The 25,239-nt window shown below is 38.7% G+C and overlaps 3 protein-coding genes and 1 long non-coding RNA gene across 4 annotated transcripts; 3 read left to right on the top strand and 1 right to left on the bottom strand.

Moving 5' to 3' along the window:
- Nucleotides 1-2,467: 2,467 nt before the first annotated feature.
- On the top strand, nt 2,468-7,529 carry ca4b (carbonic anhydrase IV b). Its single transcript, XM_032511142.1, has 8 exons — nt 2,468-2,702; nt 2,957-3,001; nt 3,093-3,257; nt 3,632-3,777; nt 3,881-3,973; nt 5,172-5,238; nt 5,478-5,641; nt 6,622-7,529. The coding sequence occupies exons 1-8, from the start codon at nt 2,594-2,596 to the stop codon at nt 6,805-6,807; spliced, it is 975 nt and encodes a 324-aa protein (XP_032367033.1). The 5' UTR covers nt 2,468-2,593; the 3' UTR covers nt 6,808-7,529.
- Nucleotides 7,530-11,261: 3,732 nt separating this feature from the next.
- LOC116679851 (RIMS-binding protein 2) lies at nt 11,262-15,001 on the bottom strand. Its single transcript, XM_032509335.1, has 5 exons — nt 14,622-15,001; nt 12,804-12,960; nt 12,338-12,459; nt 12,144-12,215; nt 11,262-12,043 (listed from the first exon to the last, which is right to left on the bottom strand). Exons 1-5 carry the CDS (start codon nt 14,844-14,846, stop codon nt 11,978-11,980), a joined length of 642 nt encoding a protein of 213 aa, XP_032365226.1. The 5' UTR covers nt 14,847-15,001; the 3' UTR covers nt 11,262-11,977.
- On the top strand, nt 11,906-13,313 carry LOC116679858 (uncharacterized). The gene is made up of 2 exons (XR_004329522.1): nt 11,906-12,054; nt 12,819-13,313. It is a non-coding gene; the product is annotated as an uncharacterized LOC116679858 (long non-coding RNA).
- A 3,188-nt stretch (nt 15,002-18,189) lies between the features above and the next one.
- Nucleotides 18,190-25,141, top strand: ywhag2 (3-monooxygenase/tryptophan 5-monooxygenase activation protein, gamma polypeptide 2). The gene is made up of 2 exons (XM_032509324.1): nt 18,190-18,458; nt 21,881-25,141. Exons 1-2 carry the CDS (start codon nt 18,372-18,374, stop codon nt 22,535-22,537), a joined length of 744 nt encoding a protein of 247 aa, XP_032365215.1. The 5' UTR covers nt 18,190-18,371; the 3' UTR covers nt 22,538-25,141.
- The last annotated feature ends 98 nt before the right edge of the window (nt 25,142-25,239 follow it).

Below are 25,239 nucleotides of genomic sequence, written 5' to 3'. Positions count from 1 at the left end.
ATGTGTTAACTTCCTTGAAGGCGGGTACTCTCTTGAAGTTTAATTTCAATTCAATTTCAATTCAATTTTATTTATAGTATCAATTCATAACAAGACTTATCTCAATTCAATTCAATTTCAATTCAATTTTATTTATATTATCAATTCATAACAAAATTTATCTCAAGACACTTTACAGATAGAGTAGGTCTAGACCACACTCCAGAATTTACAAGGACCCAACAGTTCTAGTAGTTTCCTCCAGAGCAAGCAACAGTGCGACAGTGGCGAGGAAAAACTTCCTTTTAGGCAGAAACCTCGGACAGACCCAGGCTCTTGGTAGGCAGTGTCTGACGGGCCGGTTGGGGTTAGTGGAAATAACAAAAATAGAAAAAATAGTAGTAGTTTGTAGCAGTTCTTTGTAGTAGTTCATGGCATAGCAGGGCACTGTGCGGCATTACAAGGCACAGCAGGACGTAGCTGGGCACTGCAGAGTGTAGCAGATGAACATGGCACCGCAGAACATGTAGCGGGACCATGGCAACACCTGCTACCATGATTTTGGAGCATCTCTGGTCCGAGGGAACATGCTGGGGAAAAAAGAACATAAGGACTCCGGGGAATGACTCCTCAGAGATAGGTCAGTAACAAGCATTTCTGGGACATGGATGCACATAAATGAAAAGATAGGAAGATAGAGGAGAGAGGAGCTCAGTGTATCAAAGGATGTCCCCAGCTGTCTAAAACTATTACAGCAAAACCAAGAGAGACAGGGTAAAGAGAGGAGCCTGGTTGGGCTAGAACTCTCTCCAATCTCTCCCCTGGTTAGGGTGGGGGGGAGAGACAATTAAAAAATTAAATTTAAAATTTAAAATGACTGGATCTGCCCAGAGCCACTCTGGATCAGCCATAACCAATAGCTAAGGTTTGGTCATGACGTCGGCTTAGCATCGCTAACGGTAGCCTTAGCTAACTCCTTCACCACTGATGGAGCGAGCTGGAAAATCGAAACCTTCTTCCATGACTTTACTGAACTGCTGTCTATAATCTGGATTAATTTGACTGTGCGATTATTGTTGGTGATTTTAACACTCATTTTGACAATCCCTAGGACAGAGGGACCAAAGAAGTGTGCTTTTGATAGCTATGGACTGACTCAGCACGTGACAGAGCCCACACACTCTGGACATGATTAGCCTTTTTAACTATCTCCAAGGGTCTGAACATTTGTGAACGACTGATGTTGCGCTCTCTCACAATTCCTATGGTTTCTTTAAAGGCACTATCTCTGTGCACAAACCATGGCATATTACTAGACCGATTGGAAAACTGGGTTGGACTTTACGGCTCAGTACTAAATTGGTTTGAATCCTCCTTATGTAAAAAATAGGGACTACTTTGTTTCTATAGGTAATTATGCATCTGAGCATACAAATATGATGTGCGGAGTCCGCCTAAGGCTCCATTCTGGGGCCTCTTCTGTTTAACATCTACATGCTTCCACTTGCTCAGACTATGGAAAACAACAAAATAAGTTACCATAGTTTTGCGGATAACACACAAATTTACATAACCTTATCGCTAGGGGACTATAGTCCAATGCAAAAACTGACTAAGTGCATTGAACAAATTAACAACTGGATCTCCTAGAATGTTCTTTAATTAAATGAAGAAAAAACTGAGGTGGTTAATTTAATCGGAGGACCGATTAAAAGTCAGCGCTCAGCTTCAAACAATGTTAAAAAAAATGTTAAAAACAACAGACAAAGACAGAAATCTTGGTGTAGTCATGGACTCAGACCTGAATTTTAACAGCCACATTAAGACAATTACAAAGACAGCCTGTTATCACCTTAACAATATATCACAAGTTAAATAACTTATGTCTCAGCAGGATTTGGAAAAATGTGTCCATGCCTTTATCTTCAGTGGACTTGACTACTATAATGGTGTCTTTACACGTCCCCTTAAAAAATCAGACAGCTGCAGCTGATTCAGAATGCTGCTGTTCAAGTCTTCACTAAGACAGAAGAAAGTGGATCACATCACTTCAGTTCTGAAGTCTTTACACTGATTTCCTGTGTCTCAAAGAATTGATTCAAAATACATTGCTGCGTTACATATCACTAAACAGTTTAAGGCTGAAATACATGTCTGACCCACCCAGTCCAGGTGGTTTGGGACAAGTCTGCTTGCTGTCCCTAGAGTCAGAACTAAACGGTTTTTATGTTCCTCATATCTGGAACAAACTCCAAAAATTGCAGGTCCACCACAACTCTCAGCTGTTTTAAATCAAGGCTGAAGACCTTTCTTTTTGATGCTTTAAATAATTGTTAATTTCTTATATTGCACAGTAAATTTTTCTTGTATTTTATCTGTTTTTAATTTTTGAATTGTTTAGAACTGCTCTTTAATGTTATATGTAAAGTACTTTGAATTGCCCTGTTGCTGAAATGTGCAGTACAAATAAAGCAGCCTTGCCTTGCCTTATATCAGTGTTTACAAGAATCAGGAGTCATAAAATGGAGGCATGAGGTGTGGGTGGGATTGAGAGGTGGGTCTACCTGTCTCATAACAGACTGGTTGAACTCTGTTTCTGCCATCATCTACCAAAATGTTCAAGTCAAAGCAGGCAAACTCGGAAAGATACAATACATTTACAATGCTGCTTGTACCTGTTTTATTTTGCTTTGCATCTTTCTCGAAGGTTGTCTCAGGGGCAGGTACGTTCACTAAGGAATAAAAACTAATTCAGTTATTTGACTTTTTAAAATGTCAGTGTAGACAGGATTCTTTCTTTGTGATTACGTTGCATGATATTACACTTATAGTGAGCTTATTCATTACAAAGAAAAACTTTCAAAGATTTGTTTCTCAAATATACATTATTCCTCAGCTGAAAGCTTGTGTTTTTCATGCTGTTTTTTATTTAATTTCATTTTACTTTATTTTAAATGACTCAAACATGTGTTGGCAGATTGGTGCTACCAGTCCCAAGTTACATGCAATCACACCTGCACAGGTAAACTTCAAGGAAAGCCATTAACAGATCAAATAAAATAAGGAAATATGTAGTTGTGGTGTTACCTTTTTTCACCTTGCTGCCTTCACAGGTCCAGAAGAATGGGGAGTGGTTTCACAGTACTGCAGTGGCAGATCTCAGTCTCCAGTGAACATTGTTACAAGGAGAGTACTACCAGATGAACGGCTCACTCCTTTTCACTTCACTGGCTATCAAGAGGTTTTTCATGGTCGCCTCATCAACAACGGACACACGGGTATGTCTCTTGATTTTTGCAGTTTAATATGAAAAAGATTTGGGAAAAAAACCAAAAAGTCAATGAGTGATATTAAATCAACTTGACTAAAGACAACTGGCTGTAAAATAGTCATAAGGAAATCCCCTAAGTTGTACACCATTGAGATAATGATCTTAAATGGTAGAAGAGGTGGCAAAATTGATAACAGTGATTGTAAAAAAGGTTCTGCAGTCACGCTTCCTCTGGTACAATAAAATGTTTCCCAGACGCCCAAAGAAGCTGCAAAACAGTGACAATCTTTGAAACCAAATCCAAAAAGTCCTTATGTAATCGTCACTGAGGTGTGTTATTTTGCCTGAATTTTGATATTATGTCTTGAATGTTTTTTCTAGTTCAACTGGATTTACCCTCTAGTATAAGGATCGAAGAAGGAAATCTGGTTACATCTTACAAGGCAGTTCAACTTCACCTGCATTGGGGCAAAGATGGAGGGCCGGGCTCTGAACACACCATTGATGGAGAGCAATTTCCAATGGAGGTAAGACATGTTGGGATGGATGTGTCTTATGTGATGAAGCCATCTTATGTCTTCAAATAACTGAAATAGTGAATATTTATTTAATATTTTATGCTATCTACAGATGCATATTGTCCACATAAAAGAAGAACACAACAATTTATCCCAGGCTGTAGAAGACCGCACAGGGGTGGCAGTTCTTGGATTTTTATTTGAGGTGATTTTCTTTGATTATTGTGCAATAAAAAAATGGAGATTGGGGAGAATTGTTGGATGGAAAAGGTGCAATATTTGTTGTTCAATAGCATCCTTCTTGAAATGTAGTGAGTGGGCCATATATTCAGTAATTACAAAGATCTACAGATCCCAAAGTTCATACAAAATCATAATATTTGTATTATACTTGATCCACTGGCATCAGACTTTTGACACATTTTAAAGCTGTTATAACTGCGACAGAAGAACAGGACTTAACACTTTCTCATCATTATATCAATCAATAGTTGTTGACTTGGTGGTAAATTAAATTTAACAAGAGCTTCTGAAATCTTAGACTTACAATAAAATATTGCTGGATATGCCATTAACAATGATCTTCAATTTAAAAAGAAAGTTACATAAATGGCCCAAGAATTGCAACCTAACGTATGTCAAAGAAATAGTTGAACACATTTTAAAACAAAGCATTCACTGGAATTTGCAGTCATCAGTTAATAAGTAACTTTACAAGGGTAGTTTTAATGCTGTGATAAAAAACTGAATTATTCTTTTGGAAAAGAATTAAACCATTAGTAGATCACAAGCAACATAAAGCAATACACCGTTAACAAAGTTTCAGCATCTGTTTGAACCAACTCATGTAGAGTAAGTTGGCTCAACTTTTACAAAAATGTGACTTTTGTGGGTGCCCGGGTAGCTCAGTTGGGAGAGCGGGTGCCCATATATAGACGGTTTACTTTATGACGCAGCAGGCCCTGGTTTGACTCCGACCTGCAGCCCTTTGCTGCATGTCATCCCCCCTCTCTCTCCCCCTTCATGTCTTCAGCTATCCTGTCAAAATAAAGGCTTAAACACAGGGGCGGCTGTGGCTTAATGGTAGAGCGGTTGCCTGCCAATCGGAAGGTTGGTGGTTCGATCCCCGCCCCTGCAGTCATTGTCGAAGTGTCCTTGGGCAAGACACTGAACCCCGAGTTACCCCCGCGTCGGAGTGTGAGTGTGTATCTGATGAGCCGCACTTTGTACGGTAGCCCGGCCAGTGTATGAATGTGTGTGAATGGTGAATGTTTCCTGTAGATGTAAAAGCGCTTTGAGCAGTTGTTAAGACTGGAAAAGCGCTATATAAATACAGCACATTTACATTTAAAATAATCCTTAAAAACAGTGACTTTTGTAACTTTAACATTTTATTCTTCCAGGAGTCCAAGTCTGCAAATAAGAAATTTGATCCCCTTATTAATGCTCTGAATAACATCACACAACCCAGTAAGTCATATCTGCTCACATGGAAAAATTATAATTTCACTCTTTATCTTCCTGCAAGATTGTGTATTGGGTTTCACATGTGCTGCTGATTGTAGCATTAGACTAAATTGCAATTGTTGTGAGATAACACAATGTCATAAACATCTTTTGTAACACCTCAATAATGTAATAATCTTGTTGTTATAAAATACTGTATTTCATGTTAACTTCATTGACTTGTTGATATTTTTTAAAACAAGCCAACAGCACGACACTGACGGGTGTGTCCCTGGAAATGTTAATACCTCCTCAAAAAAATATGACCAAGTACTTCCGTTATGATGGCTCTCTCACTACACCTGACTGTGATGAAGCTGTCGTCTGGAGCCTGTTCGAAAACACAGTTCCTCTGAGCAGGAACCAGGTAATTATTTTCACAAAATTGTAAAAATGAAAAAATAGAAAATATTTGAATATTTTGAATAATTTTTGCATTTCTGCATGCTTTTAACATATTCCCAGCTACAAAAAAGGAACACATGATGGGGGGCAAGTAGTGTTTTCATGCTAAGAAGGACACATGAGAGCTGTGAGAGTAAATCAAATCAGTTTCTTCCTGAAAACCAAAACATTAAGCGGAAAAAAATGATAAAAGCACGTCTTGGAGCTAAGGAAAAGGAATCAATTAATAATTCTCTACGGGTGTATCGCTATTACTGTTACACTATTACACTATTACTACTATTATTACACTATACTATTATTACACTATTACTAGTCATTTGATCCATTGTTAAAAAAATATTCATTAGAAAATGCTTAAAGGCCCAGTGTGTAACATGTTTAGTCAACATATGTTTTGCCCGTTCACAAACTTGTCCCTTTTCATTAATATTTACCACCTCCATCACTTCCAAGTATTTATTTTGGCCTGAAATTTTACATTTGCATGAACTGGGGTAGACACTCCTATTCGGTAAGGGACATACAGGACATACTGCTCAGCCTTCACGTTTTAGCTGCTGTTAATGCTGCAAATGGGTATCATTGCTTCCCGGGCCTGGCAAGTTTGAAGAAGGAAACATGGGGGACCGCACGTAATCAAAATCGCAATTTCAGGAACAGGAGTCTTCTTCCTTGCCCGGAAAAAGAAAAAGGAGAAGAGCAAGAGACCGTCTTTTTGAAGCGTGAAGGCGTAGCTGTAATACGTACTTTGAACTGCGAGGTGCAAGAGAGTTGATTGCGAAATATGATCTCAGCGCTAGATGGAAAACATTCTTACACATTGGACCTTTAAGCAAATCATTTGAGTAGCCTATACCTGTCCTACCACTTTACCCACCCTGTGTTTTTACAGAATTTTTACTTTTTCTTTTCTTTTGTCTGTTGTGATTTTTGTACCAGCTCGCTGCGTTCTCCAAGCTGCAGTTTTCCAATGGAAAGCAGATGGTAGGAACCTACAGACCAGTGCAGCCCTTGAACACACGGCAGGTGTATTACTCTGGAGGTCATGTTGCTTTGGCTAGCGCTTTGTTACTCATCATGTTAGTGCTGGTGTCCACTGCCCTTTCCTTGTCTCCCTCCACCTAACATTTATTAATAAATAACGCTGTCTACATGTCCACTGATGATGTCCAATATGAAATGTTATGTACTGCATATTTAACATTGTGTGAATCTACTGTATGCACTGTGTGCGGTTGTAAAGACAACCTAATACTTCAAAGCATGCGTCATAATTAATTTCTATCTTTGTTTTGTGTATCAAATGTGAGTTGTTGTACATTTAGCATCTTGACACCTCATACTTTGTCAAATTATTTTGCAACAAACTGCACTGAAGTTGACTGAAAATACTGATGAATCATTTTCACTTTTGTTTGCACAGTTACAGAACGTTTTAGTGACTAATAGCACATGATGTTACCTGATGTGATACGTTATCACAATACACGCGATTGTAATCCTGAAGTGCTTCCTTCCCGTCTGCAGATATTTGAACTCTGAACGTTCTTTTCTCACAGTGTCCAGTGAATCATCTAAATGATGTTGCTTGTTTAAAAGGTTCAGACTTTGGTACATGATGTTTTATCTCAGCTGTTCGTAAAACATGATGTAATAGCATAAGTGTAATTGCTACTGTGGAGAAATTAAATGTGGCATTTTTAAGATTTTTGCTGTCTTCATTTACACAAATTATAACATGGTGTTGTAATAAAAGTTGCACATGCACATATTTTCTTCCAATCTAGGTTACTGTATTGCACTTTACATTAGTAACAGTCAGAGCGTCACTTCCTCTAACATCCTCTTTGTGGCAGCACCAAACAAGTCGGATTAACAGCTTGGACTGTGCTTGCATTCAACTTTGGGTAGCAGTTGCATCCTGTACACAAATTTAAAAAAAAGGGCATGAATACCGTCAAATGTTTTATTTCAATGTTTAGGAGTCCTGGGGAAGTTTCATCTCTCCTTTTGTGACTTACTTACAAACCCACAGCCATGATGTAAAGAGAAAGTTACAACATTTGACTGGACAGAAACAGGAATGTTGGCTTTTTGTAGTGTGTGTGAGCAAATACAGTATATTTGATAGATTCGTCATAACTGTTCAAACATGGCTGATTTCAATACTCTTAATGATATTTCCTGATTACAATACAAAACAACTTTAACTGCAGCAACAATTACAAAGAAAAGTACTTTCACAGCTACCTTTGCACCATTGCACAACAGAAGAGGATTGACTTCTTGACATCAATTAGCAAAGGTAAAATATAATTCAATCAGTCCTAAGCAGTGTCCTAAATACTTTACCTACTGGTGTCATTAAATGATGCGCTTGTTGTTGGCACTCTGACTATCTATACCACCCTAAGTACTCAAGGAGATCACTTCGGGTGTAATCCCATGTTGCACAGGAATAGATACCTGATGCAAGGACGGCCACTGGTGCAACAGAGCTGAGATAATCAGCAGGATGCACAGTCATGCTTGCTTGCTGCAGAGGCTCAGTCCTTGTTTGTTGGACAACACACATATGGACACTTAATCACAAAGTAATACAACCTTTATATGTTTTATATGACAGGACATGTGCTTTTAGTGTCTGATTCCTTGCAGCTACTACACTTTTTGTCAATTCCTCCATTTACAACCTTTCATCTGCTACATTACTTATTACCGTCTACTTGTCTTTTCTTGTTTCTCTTTTCTCACAAGGACATCTCTCGGTTTGTGCATGCCGCTCCTCCCCCACTTCCTCTTCTTTCACTTGGTGTGACTCTGAGGTTTGGGTTGTCGTGACAACGGAGGACACAGGCCCGTCTCTATTCTATTTGCGAAGTTTCTGTTGTTGCAAGCATATTGCACATTTGCTGCTGGGATAGGGAAGGGCCTTGCACCACCATCCCCCACCCACACCTTGTCAGAAACATGCAGGCGTGAAAGAGTTCTCAGAAATATAAATGAGATATGAATCTCTTCCTGTGATCTATACAGAAGATTTTGGACTTGCACGACTGTTAAAGATATTGAGCACCATGCTCCCTGTGCAAACATAATCATTTAAATTCTCTAAAATAAGCACACCCAATCAATAAGTCTGCTAACAATTGTTTTCATCAATATGTTGCTATTTTAGTCAAAGTACATGCCTCAATGCTGCATCAGTAATTTGTTTGACCTCAGATCATTATATAACCACAGATACTATTACTAGGATCAATATATATCTGCTTTAGTGTCTGACTTTCTTTTTTTAAAGCAGGTGTCTTGTCATAACTGCATGTCCTTAAAAGGGATGAGGTATTGTTTAGCAGCAGTGGTGCAGTCTGCCATGGCTTCATGGGCGTAGGTTTGTAATTTGCGTGTGTGTATGTGCGTGTGTCTGTGTGTGTGTGTTTGGGTGCAGATGTGAAAAGTAACTAAGCACACTTCCCAAAATTTAAGTCAAATTCTGAGGTACTGTTATTTTGAATATTTTTTGATTGTGAAATTTTCATTTAACATTTATCTGATGGTTACAGTTACTTTATACTGAGGATAATTGCACATTAAAATAAATATAATAGGCTACTCTAAAATGCTGTATTGTTAGAATAACCTAAAACTACCAGCTACCGGTTTGTGCATATAATTAAAAAATCTCTTTTTAGAAAGCTATACAAATAATCATTTATTTACTACAGTTTTTCTTTTCTTTCGATTGCTAAACGACAGTGGGCACAACTGGAGCCACATGTGTAAAACTCTAACTACAGTCTGCACAGCAGCAGTTCATGTGGACCAAACTCGTTTGTTTTTCATTACTTGAACACAGTTTTCCAAACTCTACACACTTAGACCATGACTTTAACCACAGCCTGTACAACACTGTGGATCTACAGCAGTTTACCTTTACTACAGTAAAACTGCACAAGTAATAGAGGTGTAAGCAAAGTGAACACCAAAGTCATTAGTATTTAGAGATAATGTAGGTTTGTGGCAAGAGAAGACATCCAATTTGTTGATAAAAACACTTTTACTAGACTATTACATACCTTTAGTTTGTAACATATCTAGTAATCACATAAATGACAAAGACAAACAGACAAAAAATAAATACATGTATGCAATATATATATACTGTATATGTATTTACTGTATGTACGCAAACTGACATTCTTATTTACCTCAAAACTTGTATGAAATAAAATGGGAAATAAAATAATGTCAGTCTTCTTAAAGAAACTATTGATTGGTGTTAAAACTGAAACTGTAAAGACAAAAAGTTAGTATGTTCTGTCTCGGTTTTTGATGGTGGTCTTTCTACTCTCAGTGTGTGTTATCTCAGTGAGGATTGTTCCGAGTGCTTGGCTGCACTGAGCCTGTTCTGATACATGTGTGAAGAGTTGTGTTGCTGTGAATGCGTTTTGCAGGTGATGTGGACTGTAGTTAGTAGTAGTAGTTAGTAGTTTTGCACATGGGGCTTCAGTTGTGACCAGTGTCATTTAGCAATAAAAAAAAACTGTAAAAGGGACATGGTCACATACCTAAGTACATGTTTTCAAATACTATTCCCACTAGTGTGTGTGTGTGCGCGCATTTGTGTGTGTGTGTCTGTGTACATGAGCATATCTGCATACACTTCCCTGCATATATAGTTTGTGTGTGCCTGTGTGTGTGTGTGTGTGTGTGTGTGTGTGTGTGTGTGTGTGTGTGTGTGTGTGTGTGTGTGTGTGTGTGTGTGTGTGTGTCTGTGTCTGTGTGTGTGTGTGTGTGTGTGACTGTTGGAGCTTTTCCTGTGTTAACCACGTGACTCAGACAGGGTTAATAAAAAGATCACGTTCACTTCTGGGTTTTCTTTCTTCTGCGGCGTCCAAACGATGGTAAGGCCCTGACAGCAAGTGACTCTAACTATTTAATTTTGACCGTTATTTGACTGTATTTGCTTTTACTAGTTATTTCCTTCCAATTAAAACGCACGGAAATATACATGAGTATGTACTTTATGTTTCATTATTGTCCTATATCAGCATACCTTTAAGCACGTTTCTGCCAAATGCATGTGTGCAAACTGTTTTCATGTTCTTCAGTTATAAAATGATGTTAGAGAATGTGCTTGTGTTTAATTTAAAGTGTGAAAACTTGCCTTTACCCCACCCGTCATGTCTTCATTGTTTGCTGTGGAACGACCAGAAGCTACTGATGTACAGTGTTGTCACCCATAAAGTAGAAAGCACTACTAAACTCTACTACACAGTGTAGTGTTTCCTACTTTATGGATGAGTATACTGTTGGCTGCAGAGAAATATACAAGAAGAAACCAACAGACTCTGTGGGAAAGACTTTAAAACATGTAGGCCCCATCATGAAAATTTGCTGAATTTCTCTGTTGATTTTGTCATTTAATGTTGCACTATGTTAATTTGTTAGAAGTTGGGAGGATAATGGGGAATGTGAAAACCTGCCAGAACAGAAAATGATTTCAATTAACTGAGTAAAATCAGTAGGAACAGGTAAAGCTGAGATCTACGGTCACCAAAGAGCAGGTGAGCATTGTACAAATCCAAGAGACTTTATTTTCAGTTTCTGTTTTACACTTATTGCATTTATAACATGATGAATAATCTCCCCTATACAAAGTTACTGTTGTTAAGCATTTTACATAAAAATTGCTACATAAGGCAAATATGGATATACTATACACACTGGTCTGCAAAACAACGGAGAATAAAGGTGTATTATTAAGGCTAAATAGTCTCTCCATTATCAAGGTGTGATTGAAGTAATTACATTTACATTTATAGATATATTGTATATCTAAGCTCTAATTTTAAGTAATTGGCTCATGTTGGGCTTTGAAAGTGCATAGAGTAGCAACAAAAGGAAAGCAGACGGGCAGATATAAAGTGAATAAAGATCCTTTTTGATTTTTAAAATACACAACATTTGTATTTTCTGTACTTTTTCACCAAATGATTGGTAATTTTTGCTTTTCAATAAATAAAGCACCTGAACATTGTATGATAAGAACTTGTTTCACTTTGTCGCATTCTGATCAATACTGACAACTCTTAGAGTACTTATAGAACGTTAATTAGTTGCTTCTTTATTACCCTTTATTGAGTTGCAATCTAAAGTACATGCAGTGCAAAGCTATAATGTGAAAAATAAAAACAAACATTTTTGGACGCATAAACTGTCCCAAAAACGGCAGATGTCTTACTGTCTCTGAGACTTGGCATTGGTAGCAAACATCTTAGCGTGGCTTTTTCTTCTAATTCCAGGGTAGCGGCTGCAGGTAATTAGAAGGAACCAAACCTCGTCGTCCGTGCAGATCCCCCTAAAATAGAGGTGAAAGTTAAACTTGTGTGGAAAAGTCAGTGCAAGAATTATTGAATCTAATTGTTGAATTGTAATTGTAATTGTGAGGTGACACTCACGTAGTAAAATCCATCTCGATCCATGTCACCTAGCACATAAATGATGTCTCCTGAACGAAAGCCAAGTTCCATCTTTGAGAGACAGAAAGAGTTCTGAAACATTACAAACGCCTTTTTTTGTATTTAAAACAACAGATAAGACTAAATCAGTATAAAGTGGTTAGAAACCCAATGTGATTCATGTGTCACAGTACCTCACTGTCCATGTTGGGGGAACTTTCCCACGGATCGTAATCAAATAGGGCCACCATTCGTCGAACGACCAAATCATCATTGATACTGGCTATGTCGCTCAGATCTGGCGTTGAAGACATGCCTGTGGGCCCAAACACACAAACACTCCTTTGAAATCACACAACTTCAATGAATGAAATTGCATGTGTCAACGAGAGCCTGAAATCTCAAAGAAAAAACTGACATAAACTACCTTACAGAACTAGTAGAAATTACAAGTACAGTGTCTCACACACATTTTTTGTGATATTTTCTGTATTACTTTAACTTATTCTTATTTATTGTAGCATGCTATTTAACGTTAGTAGCTTTCCACAGTTACACACATTCACAGCTCAATGTGAACAGCCCCTATGTTACATTATGTTACCCCTGCTTTGGTGTTCTGTTATAGCACAGTGTCCTGCAGGAACAGAGGGTTGATACCTGTGTGGTCCACAGGGAGGAATCCCTGCTGCATGAGGCGATGCTTCAGGTAGTCATCATCCACTGGGATTTCAGCCACCATGTTACTTGGCACATAACCAGAGAGACCGCCGGACTCACCATAATAGAAGCCATCATAGTCTTTGTCTCCAAACACCTAATAAATGCAACAGTATGTTTCTTTATTATGGGATGTTTGGAATAAATACATTTATATTTGCATGGCGCAGCAGTGAATTCAGTAAAAATGACATTGATCGGTTGGAAACGGTGACAGGAAATAAAGAAAAAATCTTTGTACACAATCAGCTGGCATGAATGTAGTCCAAACAGGAAACACCATCATGCATCAACCATCATTTCTAAGAAGCTTTTCAAAGGCTGAAGTGAGGAAATAGCACTCTAATAAATGAGATGCATATGCAAGCACACTTAAAGAGCACCATAAAAGAAGTGTACACCCTTTTACCTGTTTTACTTTTTATATTAAAGTGACTATATGTATCTTTTTAATTTTTCATACAATGGTCTTAAATGACCTGTAAAAGCAAACGAGACTAATAGTGAAAAGAACTTCATTTTTATATAGTTTTTAGTAAGGTATTTGCCCGGGTTCGATTTTTCACGCAAAGTCACGATATGATTTACGGCAGGTAGACGGCGCTATGGTAACACATTCTGATCACAGATTTCTCTGTAACACCAGAAAAGCCTGTTAGTGAGTATCCTGCCAGGTGAAAGGTAGCAGGCGATTTCTTTATGTGGGCCTAATTGTATCGTAATGTAATTTAAGAAGTCATCTGCTGTAGTTATGGCTGATACTGGGGTAAGACCATCACAGGAAAGAAGATCATTGAACAAAAAACAACTTAAAGCTAAAAAGGAAAGTGAAAGACAATGGGCGACAACGCAAGTCACACTCGGTTAACCCACCCCGAATTTGCCCTCTGGTATGTAATATGTCTGTTTCATTCATAAAATAACTTTACAATGTGCGATGTGTGGTTGAATGTCAGTAGCAGACATTAAATTGCATCCCCCGTCCATTTAGTCCGTGTTTGCGTTTATCACTCTCACAGCGAGATGGACCCACAATACACAACTCAGCTACATAAAAAGCAAAAGCAAAGGGAAATCCACAAATACAGGCAATGGTCAATATCCAGGGAAACAACAGGAACTCAGGAAAACAAGGACAAACGCTTGAAAGCTAAATACAGGGAAGCAGACGATCTCACACTGGGGTAAGAGGAAAGACTGAACTTAAAAACACAAGACGGGAGACAATAAGACACAGGTGCAACACATTATGGCGGGGACAGGTAATCAAACGGGCAGGAAAATCTACAACAGGAAGTAAATCTTACAACACTAAGGAGAGCAGAGAAATTTCAAAATAAAACAGGAAACAGAAAACACGAAACGTGACTATTATCTTTTCCCTTGTCCCCCTGTAACTTTACTTGTGTAAAGCGTCCGTGGGTTTCATGAAATGTGTTATATTAATCTAAGTTAGTATTGGTTGCTACAACAATCTCTTAAAGCGTTGGCTCGTGACACAGTGACAGTTATACCCAGTAGCTCACAATACATCCAAAGTAGGCCAAGTTACCGTATTTAAAACTGAAAATGTAACGATGTATCTGTAAGTTATTCTCTTATTGTAAATGAATATTTTTCTGTCTGAGCAAAACTGTATGGCCTTATGCTAACTTTGTATCATAAAGAAAAGACCTTTATGTCAGCAGGTTGTGGTAAAAACACTAGTGGTCGCTAGAATCAACACAAACTGAAAGTTACATAAAGCCACTTTTTTACCTTGATTATCTGGCCTGGCACAAAAGGCAGCTCCTCTGCAGCCATCTCATAGTTGGGGGACATTGCAGCAGGGTTGTATGGGTAAAGGGCCACAAAGAGTCGGATGGTGGGTATGGACACCTGGCTTGCAGCCTTAAGCTCCCATTCTGCGATTTCTTCTGCAGTAGCAATCCTCACTCCATCTGGGAATATCAAAACATCCAACTCCAGTCGAACTGTCTCCATTTACACTTGTGTGAGTGCTCAACTGTTTACTGGCCAGACAGATTGCTGCTGTAGACAACAGACCTCTCCTCACCCTTATTCTGATTTGAGATAACTAAGCTAAGCAGAAAGAACAGTAATCCTCTTTGGAGCAAGTGGACTGATTCATTAGTTGCACTGTAAGACAACGTAATGGGGGCAAAGGAAATCAGATAATAGCATGAAGCTCTTTTAGGTTTTGGCAACTCAGAGATCTCGTCATGTCTGTTAAATATTACTGAAGGGTATATAATAGCCTAAATACATTTCTGAAAAAAGCTGTGATGAAAATAGAGGTTTTGAAACAACATTGTGTTTTTCTCCCAGAATTGAACTATAAAGGTTGAGAAAAGCGTTATAAGCCCTTATATTCGCAAAAATGGCTGTAAATACATTGATCATCTTAGAAAACAATGAGGTTAAAGCATAACTGTGAGGATACTTTAAATTTTGACTTTTTTGCATTGACTCTGGTGTTATCGACTTCTTTGCAGTGGTCAACAAACTCATTTTGACTGTTATGTGAAACCAAATGATAAGAGAAATAATAATAAATCCTTCTATAGTTGAAGCCATATCAGTACAATATTCATATAATTTGAAACATCAAACTATGGTTAAGTGTGAAGAGGCAGTGTTTTCCTCCTCCTACTTCTTGACCCAATTTGCATGTTACTCAAAGTCAGCAGGACCTCTCTTGACCTGCAGGTCAGCAGGTGATAATCTCTTCTTGCAGAGGAAAAGAAGGTTTAGAAAATAGAGGGTGGACATGGCTGACAGCAGTGCATGCTGGGGTTTTTTCGTGACCATGTTTTCGGTTTAGATACCTAAAAGAAATCCAGGGTGCGGTTTCATTCATTCATTCGTATTTTAACAGAATCACACCTACCCCTCATCCTTCACATTTTTCTTGATTTTCTTTTTTTTAGCTACATGTTTTATATTTGTAGAAAAGCTCTTAACAGGGCACTTATTAATTTCCACAGACAGTCTCATGTTTTAAACAATATAGACATAGCATAGACATTTTATAAAGAGGGGGATGAACATTTGCTCTCACTTGCATGTTTACTTTAGTGTAGCTGTTAAATAGTTTTTTTTGTTTGTCAATTTTCATTAATGGCAGTCACATGCTTCTTAATTATATTTTCTTCTATATAATTATATATTAATGTATTTAGTACCAATTCTGCATTGATTGTTTTTAGTTTTAGTTTCTTTTTTTCTGCTATCTATTGTGTTAATATCTGTCGATGATTAGGGTGACGAACGGCTGCATATAATTGTCCTTCCATGAATAAATTGTTTTGTCCACTGCCACTACTGGTTGTACTGGGTCAGTGTGTCTTTAGTGGCTGACCTGAGAACAGTTTTATTCTTGCAGGTTTCAGAAGACAGTCCTGTGGTATTAGAAGCTTTTTAACAACAACAACAACAAATTTTACTTTCAAACGCCTCACTGTAGAACAGTCTCACCCTCAGATACCTTCATTTCCATGTTTGGCCAGCAGAGAGAGCTGTGAACAGCTGTTTCTCTATATTGCTAGTATGGTGAAGACTCTATACATAAACCAGGGTGAAATGATCTACACGTACTGTAACACATTAAAGCGAATGAAATTGGATTTTGATATAAAACCACTGCCTCTGAAAAGCATAAGTCTGCTGTCATAAGCACAAGTCCAACCTCACCAGCAGAATTGGTCTTTTGCATCGCTCACTAGTGGTTGGCCTTGAGGACAGGAAGTGCTCTGATCTCAGATTACAGTTCAGGGACGCCCTGTGAGCCATACTGCAAACAAAATGATGTCATGATTAAGGGCCTGCGAGGGCCTGCGGTCTTGTTAGCACATACGGTTGAAGCTTAGTCGGTAACTCTCTGTGGGTGTAATTTCCAATGGGGACACGACTTTTATTGTTTCAGGTAGATCTTTTATACTTAAATATCTTTAAACATTCTCCTCTCACTGTCCAGCTGTCACAGTACAGACAAGAGAAATTTGTTGAAGTGAACCTAATGACTCACTTAGGACTTAAAACGGAAAGTTTTACACTTTTTTTCTGGACTTCCTAGACAGTCTTAGAGGTCCACTTTGCAAAACATCCATGTCATGTGTCTAGAGAGTCTGATTAGGGAAGTGATATGGAACTTCTTGTACTATGTACACCAGCCACATTTCTGTTTTAAATGAGAGAAGACACACATTTGTTGTGTAACTTAGCCCTTAAACACTGGCCATGTGCATTATTGTTTTTTTTTCTTCTTTTTATTGTAATACTAGTTTAAAGGTCTGTCTAATATTGTAAAAAGGGAGATCCACTTATTTTTTTAAATTATATTTCAGGTTAAGGTGCATATAATACTGTAAGTATCAAAGCGCTCAATCCACAAAGAACATACAGCCCATATTCAGAAACTGTGCCTTTAAACGAGCCTTCAAGACTTTTGTACAGTTGTGATGTCACAACTATACTCTATATGAGTAGTAGTAGTAGTAGAATGAAACGCTACAGTGCCATTATATTCATTCCTGGCAATGACGGTGCTGAGACTCCGAGAGCACAGATGCAAGACCCGGAAATGCTGACCAATCACAGCAGAGTTGGCTTATTCGGAAGGCGGGCTCAAAGAGACAGGCACTTAAACAGAGCGCATCAGACACAAGGTGAACACAGGTATATTCAAACTAATGATATACGAAAAATAATGTGTTTTTTGGAACATTAAAGCATGTAAGCTTGTTCTAGTTGGAACCAAAATATACATATGGATCTGCAAATGAGCATGATGTGGGACCTTTAAAATTCAGTTTTCACTGTGCTCTGTCATATGTCACTTTATTTTACAATTATTTTGTTTGTATAGCTTACTGTGATATGATGAATGATGATTAGTCCAGATTAGAGTCTAGTTAGTTTTTATTTAGGCTTGTAAAACAATGACTTTGTGCCACCACTGTATATGACTCCATTATTTCCTTGAAATGGGCCCAGCAACTAACAAAAGTGTTGTCAGAACCTGCTTTGAGGCATAATTAGCCACATGCAGGTTGGGATTAAAAGGGGACCTCCTGTCCTGCCAGCAGCCCCCACAGAGAGATGCGGTGTCACATCCAGACCCCCCAAAATCAACCCAATCAGGCCTATGGCTCTAACATGCAGCCACAGAGGACTCCATTTCCCACAAGGCCTTTAGCCCAGCTGCTCCCATCCATCCATGCCTGTACGCCTCTTGTTCCCATGCATGGAGTGTTACATCATTGGCACAGGCACCCACCTTTCTGAGTGATGACGCAGCCGTGGGAGAGCGTGTGAGAAGGGGTAAGGGAGGGAGGGAGAGAGGAAAAGGGTGTCCTGTCTGCAAGGAGCACATACAGACAGCAGGGAACAGCTGCAGCATTAGGTTCGCGTAGGATTTCACTGCATTGCACTTTAAAATATCAATAATTTCATCCCCAAAAACCCAAGTATAGCAGCTCGACTTAGCAACCACATATCATTTAAAAAATGGTTGATCGCGAGCAGCTGGTGCAGAAAGCCAGGCTGGCTGAACAGGCTGAGAGATATGATGATATGGCAGCTGCTATGAAATCGGTAAGTCCACTCAAAAAAAGAATAATAACTATGACTTGTATGAATAATGTTTTGCAATCTGTGCGTAAAGGCGCGTCCCGAAATCTCGACTGTGTTGGCTGTAAATCTGGGGTCTGCACTGTTGCCTTGGCATTACCTTGCTACAACTCGGAGAAAAAAATTTGTAATATCTTCATTGTGTCAAGTCACCGACAGCTCACTGGGATATCTGAGTCCAGCCCAAATCGTCTGCTCTTTGGGCGGTGCCTTTTTTTATCGAGTGTGCCGTTCAATGAAGCGATATAACAATGAAATGCACACAGGCCTGAGTTTGATCTCTCGCCTTATAAGAGGCTCGTATCATATAATGGCTCTGCTCTATTGCATTTGCTGCGCCCCCCATCGTTCCCCCCCCAGACACTTTTTTACCACCCCATCTCCCCTTCCCTACATTATAGCTAATTTATTAAAGCTTCTGCTGCTGGGAGCCATGTGAGGTTGCTCGGAAAAACTGCTGCTTCCTCCTCCTCCTCCTCCTCCTCCTCCTCCTCCTCCTCCTCCTCCTCATCTTCCTCCTCTCCCATCTCTCTTTGTCACGTTAATTAAAACAATATCTATTAGAAAAATATGCCAATTTTTATACTTGTTACCAAGGCTTACTCGCTTTTTTTTTTTTTTTAGCATGATTGCATTATCAAAATCCTAAAAAAAGACCCCTTCGAACCGCTCTTTTCTCTAAACAAACGTAGGAGGCAGTAGCAACTCTCTAGAATATTCTTTGTCATATTGCAGTGAGTCAATATGATAAAATTTGATTGTGGGCTTTGTTTTTTTTCCTCTATTATTTTATTCCTCATACATGCATGGGCTGTTTCTGCAGACTCCTCCTGAGCCGCAGTTTAAAGTCATTTTGGGTTAATGACCCTGATGAAGTGTAATATTTTGATAATGATGAAGAGGATGAGCTGCCTCACAGGATCATTTCCCAGCTCCTATTGGCCAGCGTTGAGAACAGAGCCTTTTCCTTTTCATTTTTTCCTCCAAATTAATAAAAATAAAATAAATACATTTTAGGAACTGAATTCCCCAGTGAGTTGGAAAAAAAAACTGCTGTGTCACACAAGCTCATACTGGAACCATTAGCATCCTATTTGTGCTTTAAAGGAAGAACATTCTGTCTGATGTTCCTCAGGAGGGATGGAGTGGCCCCTGTGGATTATTTGTCATCGGGGGTTTCTGGTTGGTGGAGGTGGGGTGATGTGTGTGTGCAGGGAGGGATTCCTTTCCCTTTAAACAATCTGCCATGTCAGTGCGGTCCAAACTAGGCCCCTTGGCAGGGGTGTGCTCTCACATTGTTTAATCAAAAGGGAATCCCTTGCCATTCTAGCCAGAAATGACAAAACCACACGGAAAATCCATATGGTTTATTATCCATTAATGCTGCGTTCAGACTGAATTTCTATTGACATGCTAGGGCTGCGACTAACGATTATTTTCTTGTTCATTCGATTAATGGTTTGGTCTTCAGAATGTCAGGAAAATGCCCATCACCAACAGTCCAAAACCAAAGAGATTTATTTTACTACCAGAAAATATGTAAATGTTAAGCTTGAATTAGTAAATTTTTTTTAAATTAATTTTTTGTTTTTTTGACTAATGGTCACAGCCCTAGAAATACATTTTGGGCTTTATAGTTTTAAATGCGGATCTTGCTATTATGCTTAATATCAGTGAAACCCTTAAATTACAATCTGTGTGTCAATCGGATGCATTGTCAGCCAATGTAATCCAATTGACACAGCAGTAAGCCTTCCGAACATCAGTGCTTTATATTTATAGTGATGATCTATTTGTTTCAGTTGAGTCATTGGATAGATCATTTGACAGTAAATTTTACGTTTGACGTTTGCATGCAAACAGTAGTTCTACAGTTGGCCCCTCCATCTCTATAGCTTGGGACGCGCTCTCCGTCCACTCAGTGTGACGTCAGCAATCCTGCGCCATCTTTGTGCTCCTCTGCCTCGTCAGAAAATGTCAAAACTGAGAGATGAGAAATGTTAGCGTGTCAAGAGGAGCTTTTCAGATAAAAAAGCAGTGTGCAAGGTTTTGTGAAACTGAAGCATATACAGTATATATAGGGAGAAAATGTATATAGATTGGGAGAAAATCAGATATCCCGAAATATTTGACCAAATAACTCAATATCGATATTGCAACAATATTCAAGGGTTGAAAAATGGTGCTTTAACAAAATATCTTCACGCTTAGATTTTAGATAAATAATAGAGCAACTAGAACAGTCTGGTAAGTTCAGAAAAGTGCATCACTTTACTGTAATGCAGCCTTAAAACCAGGAATAAACACCACTTATTTCATATCATGATACTAAAATATCCAAAATCTAAGACAATATCTAGTCTCATATCACAATATCAATTTAATATCAATACATTGCCCAGCCGTATATATTTCAGTCCCTATGCAGTTATTGATCTGCCAGAAGCCAACACAATACAAGGTTGACTTTCTAATCAAATAACCCTGTGTGATGTTGCTTTTTTCATAGCAACATAGTCTCTTTTGACAACCCCCCAACTATCAAACTGATTTGTCCAAGACACAAATTTGAAAGTGCACCTCAGAGTGAGTAGTCCTCCTTGGTGTTAGAGACAGGTAAAAGGTCAGTTTGAGCCGGAGAGAAGGTCAGTGGGACATGTGAACCGCCTGTGCAGTGATGGTTTTCACTTACAGTGCAGCTGCTCGTGGGAACATTTTAGCTATCTCTCACCCCCCCCCCCCCCCCCCCCCCCCCCAAGTGAAATATTGTTCAACTTCTATGCTGTGAGCTGAACTGTTAGTCCAGAGTCGTTTTTTCACCTAAAAGAGTGTTTTTTTAACAATAAGGCCTGCAACTAACAATCTGTGGACAGTTTCTTGATCACTTGATTTATTGTTTGCTTTGTAAAACTTAAGAAAAAGGTAACTTCCTTAGTTTATATTGCAAGTATGTTTTTTTGGGATTGTTATGCCATCATAACAGAAAGTAGTAGAAAGAGAAAACAAGGAAAAGAGAGATGTAACAAAGGTCCCCGGCTGGGCTCAATCAGGGGACGTTGCAGTTATTAGTTGGCGCGTTAATTCTCAAACCTCATTAATCCTTTGGTACACCCCAACGTGGCACCAGCAAACCAAAACTAAACATATTCAATTTACGATGATATAAAAAAAAAAACAGGAAATCTTCAATTTTGAGGAGCTGGATCCATAACATGATTGGCATTTTTGCTAAAAAACAGTTGCCAACTAAGTCATACGGCTAGATTTTCTTGGATTCTATATTCTCAATATTTCTTTATGAATAATGCACATGCAATCTGGTGCTGTTAATCAAGACTTCTGCTCTGAAGCTGGTGATGAAATGGTCCATTGTCTCCTTCTTCCAGGTAACAGAGCTGAACGAGGCCCTGTCCAACGAGGAGCGGAACCTCCTGTCCGTGGCCTACAAGAATGTGGTCGGGGCCCGCCGCTCTTCCTGGAGGGTGATCTCCAGCATTGAGCAGAAGACCTCGGCCGACGGCAATGAGAAGAAGATCGAGATGGTGCGGGCCTACAGGGAGAAGATTGAGAAGGAGCTGGAGGCTGTGTGCCAGGATGTGCTCAACCTTCTGGACAACTTCCTGATCAAGAACTGCAGCGAGACGCAGCACGAGAGCAAGGTGTTCTACCTGAAGATGAAGGGCGACTACTACCGTTACCTGGCCGAGGTGGCCACGGGGGAGAAGAGGGCCACGGTGGTGGAGTCGTCGGAGAAGGCCTACAACGAGGCCCACGAGATCAGCAAGGAGCACATGCAGCCCACCCACCCCATCCGCCTGGGTTTAGCTCTCAACTACTCTGTGTTTTACTACGAGATCCAGAATGCCCCGGAGCAGGCCTGCCATCTGGCCAAGACCGCCTTCGATGACGCCATTGCCGAGCTGGACACCCTCAACGAGGACTCCTACAAAGACTCCACTCTCATCATGCAGCTGCTCCGAGACAACTTGACACTGTGGACAAGTGACCAGCAGGATGACGAGGGAGGGGAGGGCAACAATTAAAGAGTAACCCCACTTTGAAAAAAAAAAATATATGAAGGGCCGGTGGACTTTGTCAGCCGCTTTTGCCGATGATGCTACCGCAGCAGCAGTTCTTTATTTTTCCATGTGTTAAAAGAAAAGAATCAAAAGAGAGGTGAGTGTGGAGGTTAAATCTTAGTTTAAATATATATAGAAATATATATACAGTTGAAAGGGGCCTCCGTCTTCTTGGTTTTCTCTTTGACATTTGCCAAAAACCACTGATATGTCAGTCAATCAGCCTGAAGTGGTTGTTGTTGGATTGAAATGGCAGCCTCACACTGGCATAGGAACTGATCTTGTTCTGTCAAGATAATCTGCTTAGTTAGGTTTTTGCGTGATAGAGATGCATTTGAGTCACTTAAGAGAGAAAATTCTTGTTTGGGAATGCCTCACAAAACTAGTTTGCATTGGTTCCAGTAGTGAGTAAATAATGAGAAAGGGCCCTGAAAGCCATTAATATTAAACCCACACAAACAGCAAGAAAAAGTTTAAAACCAATTAATTCCCCCCAAAATTTAAAAGGATAAATTAGACGGGAGCAAAAATAAGGACTTGATGTTAAAAATTGATTCCCCTACTTAAAGTGCAGATTAGTCTGTTATGTCACTGCACTGGAACCATAGATTATTTTGAAGGTGAAGATTATGATAAGCAAAGACTTAACAATGTAAAACAACAAAAAAATACACAAAAAAAGAAATAAAAGCAGCTTCAGAGTTTGTGGTTTACTTCTGTGTTTGTTTTATTAAATGCACTTGCCTACTATACTGTTTCTTCAGTGTAAGATGATGACGACAATAATATCGATTATTCAATATTGTGCATGCTGGTGATGTATTTATATACAGTAGCTTGACTTTATTAACTTATACTGTAGGTGTTAAGTATTCATATGATTGAGAAAAACAGGCTTTGTCTGATGTTGATTTCTAATTTATTTGGTTTTGTTATGGTTTTTTGATTTGCTATACCAAAATGGTGATCGTAAAAATTGATCTGTAATGGGCGTTGCTATAGTGACATGCAATATGTATATTTAGTTTGTTACTGAAAGTAAAAAAAGGAAGATAAAAAAAATCACCAGTGATCACTTAATCTTACCAGCTGGTGTTTGTCACATTGAATTATGATATTTTTTGTTCTCTGAACAGTATTTAAGTACTTTTTTTCTGTCATGCTATCCAGTTTAATTAATAATGGTGTTTTTCAGGTGTTTTTCAAAGTTTTCAGGCTCAATGTTTCTGTTATGAATTCACAAACACGGACCATATTTTAATTCTGACAGTATACATTTTTTGTTTGTATGTTTTTATACCTTTTAGCTGTTCCTGAGTGACAAAATATCTTGAATGTGAGTCATTATGTAGCAGTTGCACAAGAACCGAAATAATAGCTATGATAATAAAAAAGAATATGACTAAATTATACATGCACCATTTCCGTGGTGGTCTAGTGTATTGTTTTATCGTCACCCATGAGAAAATTGTGTTTTTAAGAAAAAAAACATTTCACGGGGGAAACCAGTGTTTTAAAGCTTTGTGTTGTGCTCAACTACAGTATGTGCTTCCTTTTTGCCTGTATCATTATTTAATATGCCTCATTTGCAAGTTAACCTTTACAAGAAAAAAAGTATGTACCTGCAAGTATTTTTAGTTCCTGCAAGCATGTGTGCAAGTTGAATATTTTCCTCCTAGTATGTGTCAGACGGTACTGCTTTCTGTACAGCACATAAATACAAATATGTAACACCAATGCACATGTAGAGTCAAAGGCAATTCGGTAGAATTGGGTATTTATTAGAAAATGTGATTTGACGTCTTCAGAACAAACTTTAGACACCAAGAAGCTGCCTAAGAGCACAGAAAGCTGCTGAACGGATTTATCTTTATAATGCTGCTAATTCTAGATTATTACATTACTATATATTCATACAGATGGCAGTTTGTTGGGACTTTATTTTTCCTAATAGATGGCAGTTTTAATTTTCATCTCAGATGTGATGGCTTACAGTAAGAGAGAAACCAAAAGCCTTAAGGTCAGTCACACAACCTTGTTTATCATGTATGCCAGTTATGTCATTATCATGAGTCAGCCTCCATGATTTCATACAGTATGTCACAGCTGCTTTGATTTATTTTTAACATAGTATAAAGTTGATGGTTTTGAAGACTCAACAGGCAAATAGCATAAAATCCTGATGCAATCCGCAACACTGCTCACACAGCTTAGGAGTATTAGAATGAAAGCTTTGTGTGTTAAAAAAAAAGCGGAAACTCAAACTGTCCCTCACTTTTTGTTTGAATATTTTTGAAAAACCACATCGGGAGACTTTCACCCATTGCCAAGAATACATGAATTTTGTTCCTTTTTTCATTAATTTGTATTTTCTTTTTAAGTTGTTATTATTTTGGATGTTGATCCTTGTTTCTGCTGTGACGGGGGGGAAATGAATTCAATTAGATGAAAGAAGAGCTGACCTGCTGGAAATTAGAAAAGGGGGGTGATATAGGGATACACACTGTATGCTCTGAGGAATATTTGGTTGCCATCTGTTGCCCATTAAAAGTTATTTGTTTATCGGTATTATTCTTTATTTTCATTTCTCTCTGTAACATTGCCATTTATAGTCCCAAACACCACAGCTCATTTTCTTTTCATTCTGTAGCTTCAGATTTTCAACG

The sequence above is a fragment of the Etheostoma spectabile genome, chromosome 3, assembly GCF_008692095.1.
Source record: "Etheostoma spectabile isolate EspeVRDwgs_2016 chromosome 3, UIUC_Espe_1.0, whole genome shotgun sequence".
Classification (NCBI taxonomy): Eukaryota; Metazoa; Chordata; class Actinopteri; order Perciformes; family Percidae; genus Etheostoma; species Etheostoma spectabile.
This window is presented reverse-complemented; position numbering and strand designations above follow the sequence as displayed.